At 39.3% G+C, this 12,242-nt stretch overlaps 1 protein-coding gene across 4 annotated transcripts in view; it reads right to left on the reverse strand.

Moving 5' to 3' along the window:
* Positions 1–420: 420 nt before the first annotated feature.
* Positions 421–12,242, reverse strand: part of ALDH1A2 (aldehyde dehydrogenase 1 family, member A2) — a 57,266-nt gene continuing 45,444 nt past the window's right edge. For 3 of the 4 annotated variants that reach the window (XM_009885739.1, XM_009885741.1, XM_009885742.1), the window contains 5 exons: positions 9,585–9,769; positions 8,403–8,567; positions 7,798–7,955; positions 6,930–7,004; positions 1,844–2,260 (listed from right to left, as the gene is read on the reverse strand). In XM_009885739.1, coding sequence (XP_009884041.1) covers positions 2,188–2,260; positions 6,930–7,004; positions 7,798–7,955; positions 8,403–8,567; positions 9,585–9,769 — 656 coding nt within the window. In that variant the 3' untranslated portion in view covers positions 1,844–2,187. Of the gene's footprint in view, positions 2,261–6,929; positions 7,005–7,797; positions 7,956–8,402; positions 8,568–9,584; positions 9,770–12,242 lie in introns of all 4 variants that reach the window. The other variant, XM_009885738.1, reaches the window with a different exon arrangement.

Raw genomic sequence — 12,242 nt, forward strand, 5'->3', positions numbered from 1 at the left:
TTCTCTAAACCTTTTTAATGGAAAAAACTTCATAGAAAATATCCTTTTACTTTTTTAATAACATATAACTATATACATGATTAAAAACTGTAACAAAAAGCTGCAGGGACTGGAAAAATGTTTTGTTGGATCCATGCAGATGGTACATTTAAAAAGGATTTCACAAATCCATGTACATCAAATGGAGCTGCAGTGACAGGGTTGAAAAAAATGGCAACTCTATTATTTACCTGAATGTACTGGGAATAAAGCACAGACATACAAAATACACAAAAAGAATACAAAAGAGTACACGGTGTAAATGCTGTTAGCACAGGAAGTTTCTTTTTTTAAGTAAATAGGAGAGAAGAAGTAAAATCTCCTTTTTCACTCTTTATATTGCAGTTTAAAAGATAACTAATCTCTTATTTGCTGTACGTTGTTTTTCTTAACTCTGGCATACACTACTGGCATTTGCATTTATCAACTCAGGAATATTTTGATTCATCTCCATGTCTGTGAATGTACTGTCATTTCTGAATAACATCATGTATACATATTGCTTTAAAAACACATACACAGTTTGACATGAGTTAGAAATACAAAATATTGAGGGCCACTACAGTACAAAGTGCTGGATACTCTTGTTCCGATCCAGCAGTATGTTTAAGGACACAGACAACTTCAAATCTAAGAGGAATTCCTCAGAGAGTAAAGGAAGTTAAGAACGTGCACAAATAGTTTGACAGTCAGGTCTGGAGTTTTCAACAGTTCGTAGTATAGACTCTGCAGCTAGGAAAACTGTTACACCTGAGGCCATAATTCCATCCTTACACCCCAGATAATGTGGCTACACAGTCTAGATTATTTACTGTACTTTTAAGATAAATTTTCTTAATTCTAAGTTAAAACATAAAATGAAACCTCTTTAAAAAAAGTCTGGGGAATCAGTTGAACTCTGCAGCTGGAAAGAAGAAAGAGATGGTGTTTAGTTTGTTAGTTACAAGTTGGAAGAGATTCTGTAGGCAGCAGGAAATAATGTGACAGGTTTTAAACACCTCACTTCTAAAAGAACTTGCTCATATTTTTGTCCTGGGCCACAAAAGGAACAGACATAATTGAAAAGTCAGTACCAGCCAGTAAGCTCACTGGAGGCTCACAAGCATGGTGAGGATGGCAAGCCATCATTTAGTAAGAAGATAAAGTCAAGCTTACTTCTTGTCTGGAGGACTTTTGCTGGGTTCTTCCTGCTGTAACGAACACTTAGTGATTCCCAGTGTAACCACGGGCAGTTTAATAGCAGACAAATAAATGGAGTCTGTGTGTGCGTACACTTGTTTAAAAAAAGAAAAAAGGTGAAAACAACAACAAAACTAGGCCAGCAGTGAACGCCGAAATACGCTGTGAAGCCTTGGGATCTGTTCATGTTCTCCTTAGCACCCTCCCACTCTGTCTGGCCATGCTCTTTTGAAAGCCAGGTAAACCTTGCAAGTTCCTGTAGGTGAGGGAGGATTTTTGCTTATAGCAAGACATAAAGTAATTATGAAAATAAGCTTTGAAAAGCAAATCTCTGCGGGTCATGAAAGCCAGATCTCACTGATAAGTATTTAGATTTCATTGTCCACATAATGGTTTAATTCCCTCCCCAGTCTGACCTCTTTATGTGAGCATGCTAATTGGAAAGCTGCCAATATACCAGGTTTTGGCTCGTTACCGTTCAGAGTCTTCTATTTTTTAAGAACATCAAAGATACTTGTTTATGTTGTTCCTTGCTAGCATTGTGGGTATAATCTGGCTTGTAAAGCCCTGACTGAAACTAGACTGTCAGCACAAGGTAGGTCTGTTTGAGAAGGCAACCTGAAAGCAGTAAGACTTATTTTGTTTATTTAAAGACGAGAAAAATGTATGTGTGCATGCATTTGCATTTAACAGTTTTATAGCTAGAACCATTATTAACGACGCCCAATAGCAATTTTATCTCTTGTTATGATTAGTTTCATAAAGATGTAACAATTCTCAGGAGAGTTCTATGAAAACATGCAGAGTTGGTTTGCATTACATATGCAGTTATGTGCCCAGTATATATGTTGCAACTTAATTTCTTAAATATATATTGTGTAACACTTTTTATTCCTGAGTGCTGGTCTCCATAAGGAATAGAGAGGGTGGCATCATGTGCTCTTCTGCACAATATGGTTATTCGTCATTTTAGGAATTCTTCTGAGGGATCTTTATTGTCACAGTTTTAACTTCAGAATATTCTCTCAATCCGCATTCACCCCTAAAAAACAAATTGCAGCATCAGCTTACACCAGACATTAATTCTTTAGCAAGCAAAAACCTGTGAAGTGATTCCTTCGTAAAGTTAAGATATAACCCAAAACTCTTGGCATAGGTTTCTGTTGTCCTGTGGTTTTGTACAGGTTTTCCTTTCATGCCATCTTTCAGAAAACCACAATGTGGAGTTTCAGTTTAGGTCAAAAGAACAATGGATGGCTCCAGCATTTCATAAGGAGATACAGAACGACATTAAACCCCAAAATACTCACTGTTTGTCGGTGGAACTATTGGGAGTGAATTGATGTCCTTTGTCCTTTCCAGACCTTGAAAATGTCCAAACACCAAGACCTACACCACTGGCCAGTGAAATTACTGCAAATTATATTTGCACTCAAGGAAGAGAAGGTCCAAACTGAGTGCTATGGAAAATGAACTACTCACAACCCTGGATAAAGATGAATTTGACTCCTAACCCACTGATCTTTTTTCCGTGACAAAATATCCAGCAGCAGCAATCAGCATTTGCATGTACTGTGAAAGAGTGGTCGGCCTGCTCAGATTTCCACTAGATCTATGTAGACCACCTCTTTTTCTCTGGGCACAGCATCTCATGTAAGATTCTCTATACTGCTAGAAGCTAGCCACTTACTAGGTCCTAGTCATCTGGCACATGGCTCTGAGGGGTACACGTTCTGCTTCGGGTAAATTATGCTTAAGAAATGGGTGTTTCTGAACGCTATGTAGATTTTGTTCTAGTCGGCTTCGGCCTGGCTCATCTCTTGGGCAACTCTGCTGAGGTTTAGAGTGGATATTGCATGGCTCCTTGGGAGTTATGCCTCTCTTCTCTGAAGTATAGGTATTTGCATTTTGCAGTGCACGTTTTGAGTAATGAAGAAGTGTGTTCTGGTCAAGTCTTTAGTTAAGTTCTAATATGTCTGCTGGATGCTGTGTATGTAAAGCAAACAATGTCCCCACCTCAAAACAGGTACAGTCCAAGTCTAGAAGTAGAGTATCATCTCTTCTATATGAACTCGTACGAGGATTCTTTTGCATAAGCTCTTACAGGCATTTGTTTCTTGGTTAAATTCTTATCCCCACCCCTAAAACACAGACAATACTCCCTTACTTACATTAACATCTAAAAAGTGCTGACATGCATATCATCTTAGCATGTTTACTATTTGACACTGCCTTCCCTCTGGATCCAGCTGTGTAGAATTTAATGCCAACTGCACCATAAAGAGTATTCCAGGGGAATTCCTAAGAACCTCCTTCTAATAAGCGTTGCTTTCAGAATGGAGTGAGGGGCTACTGTTCAAAGCAAGTAAAGCCCTCTGTATGCCCCCGGTGTTGCATAGCCTACTTATTTACTTCACTGCATTTACCTCTCCACTGTACATTTTACACAAAATATAACATTGGGGGAAGAACTCCTGTAACCTTCCTTGGGAAGTTAACTAATTTGGGCAGTTTTGAAATCTTTCTGATGTGCCTGTTGGCTTGGTAAGCCTTACATGTGATATAGTGGCTGATATTTAACTCAGACTGATGATTCAGTAGGCATTTTAAGATTTAGCAGAGTCTAAGGAAATATATTAGTAAAGATTTTTTGACATGTGACATGTTCCCATTGATTTGGACCACCCCATCCCCAGTTTTCAGTAGAAAATGGTAGATTTGTGTCCAAAGAATGACCAAAAACTTTAGCTATTTATCAGACTCAGCTGAGCCACAGAACCATTCCCTTACAGCTCAGTGGAAGCTGTCACCAGAAGCTGCGTGGAGCCCAGTAACTAATACTAGTGAGTCTCTCTGTGTGGAAGTTTCTCCTTGATTCAGTAGGGCTGCGGCTTGGCTCCAGGTACCTGTTAGACAGATTTTTGCAAGACAATAGATAACCTAGCCAACAGACTATCCAGTGCCTTTGTGTATGCTCCAGCTGCTAGTTGGTTTATCATCTTGGTCTGGCAAACAAAATTAGATATATTTATTGTCTGTTTCTTCAGCTCAAGGCTTCAGGGCCTTACGCATTTGTTTTCTGGCCGAAAGGCTGGAAATGGACAACTGTGATGAATTCTAAGGCAAGTGTTTTTCAAAAGTAAAAAAGTTGCTTTTGCTGAATAGGAAGATGGGTTATTCCAGACATTCAGAGCAGATCAATGAAAGGGCTCACTTGTCCCCACAGCCTAATACAGAGAAGTAGGGAGCAATAACATCCTGTTTTGTGGCCATTTTAGGTCGTCTTGGGTTGCAGTTCAGTATCAGTGAGAACAAGGGTTTTGTCTGTGAAAAGGAAGGAGCCCATGGGTCAAGTTTGCATGATGCTATCCCTTGGTTGCGTAGGTGTGAGGGAAGGGGAACAAATTGCTCTTCAAAAAGAAATATTACATACTCTTCCCTCTCCCAGTCCAAGAGAAAACAGAGAAGGAAAAGAATTATAACTCCAAGCCATTCTCCTGCTCGCACTTCTTTTGGGCAATGCAACTACACACTGCTGTATCTCAGAGCTATCCAGACAATAATAATTCCTATCACATTAAAGGATAGCTCTGAAGTAGAATGGCACCTCCTTCCCTTGAAGACATTTGGACAGAGACCAGGATTTAGGGGAACTGGGAATTTGGGAATATAAACTGGGATTTTGGGAATATAAAAAGGACACACGTGGCTATCTGGGTTGAGTCACCTGATTTTTAGTTACAGGATTTAAATTTTACACCACTCAGGCAGTGATAAGAAGCTTTAAAGAAGTGTAACTGTAAAAAAAAATCCCTCTTTCAGACTTCTTTAAGAATGCAAGAATATTGTAAATAGCCTTAATGTAAACAGAAATCAGTTGTATTGTGTACACAAGTTCTGGTTCTCTACTGCTATGCGCATACCCTGCTACATTTTGTGGGAGTGTAAAATCAGTATAGCAGATCTCAACTTTCTGGGTTCATTTTTTCCTCATGTGTGATAAAAATCTGTGAATTTAAATGCAGGAACAAAACAAGACCCCAGTAATACAGTGCTAGCATGGACAGCACAGTGGCACAATTATGATCTGGCTGTAACATAGTATTAGCTTAGCAGTGACACACATATATATGGACACTTTCTCTTCTCTTGTTTTTTTGTTTGTTTGTTCGTTCGTTCTTTAATTGCTGGATGTGATATTATTTATACTGTAAAATCTATCCCTTAAAAACAGGGATCTAAGAAACCATAGCATTTTAATAAAAAAGTATGCAGATATTAATGCAGGGGTGAGGAGGTGAATTAGAAGGTGATATCCAATCAAAGAGGTTCTGAAAGGAGTAGAATAATTACTCATAAATAGGTTTTCAGGCATCTTTGTGAAATAGAGATTGTTGCCATTCCCAACACTTATTGTTTATGATGAATATTTTCAAAGCTGTAGATGCCAATCGAGTGTACAACTACTGTCGATTTTTCCATGGGAGCTGGGGTGCTGCCTGGATTCCCCCCCCTTTCAAAAACTCGACGTATCAATTTGTGAATATTTTGCTTGCACAGTTAACCTCCCTGAAGTCAATGGGGTCACTCTTGGGTGTCAAGTTACTCATGTGCTCTATCGAGCTTGGTAGTTTTAGAATATTTTCACAATGATAAGAGTTAGATGAGCTGACATATTTATGCCAGTGTGAGATCACCTCATAACTCATGAATGTGGAGAATAGTATAAATGTGTATTCAAAGTACTCCCTAATGAGGGAAAATATTTCAGACTGCATAGGGCTTATTTTATAGATCAAGTTGTATACTTCAACATATTTAAAGTTTTAAAGAGTTTGACCTTGCTTCAGTTTTACTGCTGAGCTTGCCATTAGCCATAAGCTATTTTGAAAGCTTAGGTGAGACATATCTGGTATACATGCCTCCTGCACAGAAATTAATTGAATCCTTTGTATGCGTAACCAATCTGGGGCTGATGCAATTGCTAAACTTCCTTGTGATTGTAATGAGCATTAAAAACTGGTAAGACTTTAAATTAGGTACATGGGACAGTATTTGAGTGTGGAGCTCCATTTCAAAATATTTGGCACTTAGTTCTAAATGGCATAGGAAAAGACAGAAAACTTTGTAATGGAAGGTGATTTTTTGAAAGGGCTATAAACGTGTTTGTCTATCCTCCTCTCGGCCTGATTTCATTTAACATTGTTCATAAATCTGGAAGAGTTAGATAACGTTTGAATAAAATTCAGATGCACCTATATTAATAAATGTAGGAAAAAAGAAAGAAATAAGTAGCAAAAGAGGCTAAATATATGGCAAAACAACTCTGAAATAAGTACACCAAACCAGTCAACCAGCACACAGCAGTACCAAAATTAGACTCCTTCTGCAAAAGTGCCGGATAGTATGGCTAAGAAAAACTTTCAGAAAACACAGGTTACAAGTTCAGAAAAATACTCAGAAATTTTCAGTTCCTTTCAGAATAAGAAGTAACTTACTCTATGTCCAAAAAAAAAAAAAGGGAAAGAAAATGGTCTTACCATGTAAATCATTTGTATTTAGAACTGGCAATGATTATCAGTCATCCTATGTTATGCCCTGATCCTCAGATGGGAATATTTCCTGATCTTAATTTGCATGGAGGGATTCACTAATGTTTGTTAAGTTGTGGTGCTGAAAACAGTTTAGAAGACAGCAAATGCAATACTTACATCTCTCTCCCATTGCCAGACATTTTGAATCCTCCAAAAGGACTTTGGGCATTTAAGGCATTGTAGCAATTTATCCTGTAACAGGAAGAGGCAGTAAGTCCAACTGTGTGTCAGCGAGGCCTTTGGATAACTCAGGGAGATGCTGAAACCTGTAGAGCTAAGGACACTGTATACCTCTTAGTAATAACAAATTTATCTAACGTTGAAAAGAAATGGGGGATTTATGCGACAGAAACACCACTCTGCTCCTTACTCATAAGGCCTGTGAGGACTGGAAGAGGGTACTGAACACTTGGACGCAGCTTCAGTAATGAACTGTTAATCTGCAGACAATCTCCAGTGCCAGTTTATAACACAGAGCTATTAGATTTGAAATTATCCTTTTTATCCCTGGTTCCACATGAATCTTTCATTTACCCAGGCTTGACATACCAAATTGCAAGCTATTAAACTCTAGAAGTGGCATTACCTGTTCCTAAGGACTAGCGAGAAGAGGTGTCCCCTTAGTTCCTTAGTGTTGTAGAAAGTACATGACTCTCTGCCTTTAGCAGAAACCTCTCAGGATGCCTCTGCTCCACAGAATGGATTGTTTATACTATGCTTTGTTTGTTTTCAGTAATGCCATTCAGCAGTGTGGCTGCCATGCTAATGGGAAGCAAGGCGCTTTCCAGTTTACAATAGCATTCACCTGCAGCGAGCAGAGTCATACCACCTCCCTACAGCTGTTTCATATCTTGGTTATTGATTCACCACTAGGATGGTCTAGGTAAACATTTTTCAGACAAGGGGTGCAAAGCTGAGGTGCCATAAGGATAATGAGTCAAACTCTTTATCTCCAAGAGCAGGAGTGTGATAACTTCTGCCTTACCAGACTGTTCCAGCCTGCATTGCTGAAGAGACTGTCAGGGCCTTGTTTATGTCATTTGTAAAGACAGCAGCCACCAGCCCAAAATCAGAATTGTTGGCTCTCTCTATAACTTCATCCATGGTTTTAAATCTCAGTATTTCTTGAACAGGCCCAAAAATCTGCAACAAAGATTAATCACTAATTAATAAACCAGCCCACTCAGAGGCATTTTATTCCTGTTTTATTCTGCTTTTTTAATTGTCTTCTCTCTCCTGTTGTACTCTTTACAAATTCCCACAGCAACATTCAATAGTGATAATAGCTGTCTGTAAAATTGCATGAATTTCCCAAAGCAGTTGTCTCAGTGGAACTCAGACGTTCTTCCCTTATCTCTTCTTTGAGGTCTGAGACTTTACAGCCAATGACAAAAATTGAGCTTCTTTACCCAACAGATGTCATTAGTTGCTGTCTGCGTAAGGATTTCTGCAAAGATATTACTCTTTTTTTTTTTCTTTTAATATAGTGGTAATTTTAATTGTAAAACTTTTGTCTCAGAAAGTGAACAAAAGAAAAAAATAATCATGTTTAGGACATTCTAAAATGATCTTGCCCGTGTGTGTAAATACCTCCTCCTTGGCAATCCGCATGTCATCTGTTACATTGGAAAACACCGTAGGTTCAATGAAGAAGCCCTTTCTTCCTAGCCCTTTACCCCCACATTCAAGTTTTGCTCCTTCAGTAATGCCGCTTTGAATCAGTTCCAAGATCTTGTTGTATTGTTTTTTATCAATCTGAAAGAGAGAAGAAGCCGTTTGACTTCAGTGGTGCCCAGTGATAGGACAAGCGGTAATGGACAGGAACTTGAACACAGGAAGTTCCATCTAAACATGAGGAGGAACTTCTTTACTTTGAGGGTGGCAGAGCACTGGCACAGGCTGCCCAGAGAGGTTGTGAGGCTCCCACTCTGAAGACATTCAAACCCCGCCTGGACACAGTCCTGTGCAACCTGCTGTAGGTGAACCTGCTCTGGCAGGAGGGTGGGCTAGATGATCTCCCGAGGTCCCTTCCAACCCCTATCATTCTGTGATTCTGTGACTTGCAGGCCATGTACCTGACGATCAAGTCAAAATTGGTTTTGTAGGTAAGTCATGTCCCATTGAGTCGACTCATGCTTATATTCACTGCTCTTTGAGTTGGAGATGCCAAAAATGTACAAATAGCTGCTGACTGTAACCTAGGGCTCAGTCTTCTTAAGGATGTGTCCCCTTATGTATGTGGCTCAACCCACATTCTTGCTAAGCAATCTGGTTTATATGCATAAACAAAGTAGATCATTAGTTTTTGGCCCAACTTAACTTCCTTTGCATAAGCCCATCTGGTTATTAGTGGCAGGAACATTTTCTAAAGATGTTCCTAACTGTGCCCATTTTTTGCTTAGAGTTCCTGTCTCTCTAGTGGTCTACAAGCACAGTTATGGTTGTAGACAATTCTTGAAAGTCAGTGCCCACAGACACTTTTGAGAATTTCTCACGGTTTACAGCTGTATCTTGAGGGCTGAAGATCAGAATCTTGCTGTTAAAGATAGGAGGCAAACTTGCTGATATTTAAGATGAGAGTTTTTACTTAACAAGAAGCACCTTTGAGCTGCACAGATTATCTACTCCTTTAGAATTTTAATCTTGAAAATGTTTATCATATCAACTTCCCTGGACAGTGAGTGAGTATGCATTGACTGACCTCTGTCCTAGTAGAGATTCAATGCTTCCAGGCACCTTCTGGGCTGTAGAGCCAAAGCACTACTCCTTTACCTGTGGACCTTGTTCCGTAGTTGGGTCAAAAGGACTCCCCACAACTCTCCTCTTTGCACGTTCTACGCTTCTTCTAACAAACTCTTCATAGATGGATTCTTCCACATAAATCCGTGAGCCTGCAGTGCAGCATTGACCTTGATTGAAGAAGACCCCTTGGTGAGCTTGTTCCACAGCATAGTCCACTAAAAAACCAAGACAGCATATGTTGCTCTGAAACATTGTAGACACATCTGCTATTGCACCAGTGTCATGTGTATTACATAGTGCCACATTCCCAAAACTTCAAAGCAGAAGTAGGATTTGGTTAAAAACAGTGACCATATCAAAACATACTATTGTTGTGTTGGGTCATAAATGAAGATGATTCATTTCATTTTGTGTCATAATCCCTGTGAAAATACGTAGTTTTTAAACATGCCTGACGTTGATTTTTTCCCCATTTTTTCCACTCTGGACACAGCTATACTGGGAGGGATATTAGGAGCATTACAGCCGTTTCAGAAATACTAGATTGTAAGGGACCACGTGGGACTTCAGGCATCGTCTAGGTAAAGAAGGGTCCATAGGTAATACATTCCACATACCATCTCATGACACAGGCCACAAAATATTGCTTAATATCCCACTGCAAAAATTAAATCGAGACAGTGCTTTAATAGTCTATAGGAGTAGGGTATGCAAGAAAAACTTCACCAATGTCTTATATGCCAGCAACATGTAATTTATCAACTAAAACTCTTAAGAGACCCTAGGAAGCAGGTTGTGCCCCATATTACAGAAGTCTGTCTGACTGGGGTCAGAGGAGAGGAAAATTTGGCTGTGATCCCAAGTTTGCACTTGGTTTAATACTGCATATGTGAGAATTACAACCAACCAAGTACTTGAAAGAATTTGACTTCGATAATGGTAAGACATATCCTTCCCCAAAAGCCAGATTATTTTTCTGCAAGGCAGAAACACCTTCTTGGCGTATGCAGGTGATCGGGTAAGGCTTTAAAAATACAGGTCAATTATAGAACAATCAACCCTTGATTTCTACAATAACTTTCTTGGAGGTACAACTAACAAATCCACTCTCCAAGCAGGAGAGAGGATCCAGTCATATTTAGACATTCAGAGCTAAATCCTCTCATTGGGTATAATAGCTGACTAGACAAGAATACTGAATTCATCCTTAAACAGTGTTGCCGTACAAACTGTAATATCTCTGTTATCAGCTGTAGCAATTTGGAACATTGCTTAAAGTATAATCTTTTATGGAATAAACAAGGCAATGGTTCTTTACTTTCAGCACATTGTAGACAACTCCATCTAACAGAAATGTCTTATTCTGCCCTCAGTGCGGTCTTGAAAAAAAAATTATATAGGGTGTTCCCTGGACCACATTCAAATTTTCCCAGGCAGCTCCATGGAGATTGAAAACACTAGTGGATAGACTGATTAACTGATGTTTCTTACTCTATTGTTAACACAGTTTTTCACTGTGGGCGCTAACCATTCTTCTCTGGATTTCTTTGTGCACTAAACTTTCAACAGCTTTGTCATGCTTTCTGCAAACTTTCGGCACACAGCGTTCCTCAAAAAGAACAAACAGCTCCTTTGGAATGGTGAGCAAATTTTCTGCTGTTCTTAAATAATCAGAGCTTTGAAGTCTGAATCTCAGGTCAAGTGCTGGTGGTTGTAATTATGGGAAGACCAGAGAGCTTTAGTATGATACACTGTGGAACTGACAGTCCTGAAGAAGACTACGCTCTCTTCTGTGACCTGTTCTGTTGCCTGCAACTTCTCCTCAGGTCCTCAACCTTATTTGGCAGATACAGCAAGTCACAGATAAACTACAGCTCTGTGTGGGCAGCTAGGAGCTTTTCTCCTTTCCCTGTGGAAAGCCGTAATACAGACCTGCCCCCAACATATATTACTCTACTAGAAGCGTTCAGGTGATCCAGTCTGAGTTAGTAGGTGAGGGACATTTGAAATGTGGTGATTTCTGGTGGGAGGTAGAGATGAGTAACTGGGGTAGAAGGCTGTAACATCTGCATCTGGCTCCAGGAGCCTTTTTAGCTTACCAGCATGACTGTGGCTGTAATTTTGACCCCCAACTTTGTAAAACATATCTATATAGAAAAGCTGCTGAAAGTTCTCAAGCATTCCCTAGTCTTTCAGACATTGGTAAGTTTTGAAAGCGAATATAAGATTGTAACCAACTCTTGTAATTCATGCTATTTAGAATCATTCTTCTATTCACTTTCCCCTTTTAAATTAAAAGACGAAATCCTTATATGTCTATTTATTTGGGTTACAAAGTTCTCAAAAAATGCATTGAATATAGTGTGCCTGCATACAGCCTGAAACAATAGCTCAAAGCAAGGTGTGAACTGTCCCATTCATCTTAATGGGGTGTTAACTTCAAAACCTCCTGCGGACAATTCAGAAATCAACATTTTTAACTATTTCACTGCTGATCATTTAAGCAGAAACTTGCAGTTTGAGTTTTTATCGTATCCTAAACGGCTGTCCTGTGCCTTCTCAGGTGCCAAAAATCTCAGCTGCACAACACAATCTAGTTGCCAAAATCTTCAGCTCCCTGCTGACAGTGGCAATGAGGATTTCAATACACAATTCTTCAATTGTGAAAATTTAAAAAATTGAATAATA

The sequence above is a fragment of the Charadrius vociferus genome, unplaced genomic scaffold (genome assembly GCF_000708025.1).
Source record: "Charadrius vociferus isolate BGI_N301 unplaced genomic scaffold, ASM70802v2 scaffold325, whole genome shotgun sequence".
Lineage (NCBI taxonomy): Eukaryota > Metazoa > Chordata > Aves > Charadriiformes > Charadriidae > Charadrius > Charadrius vociferus.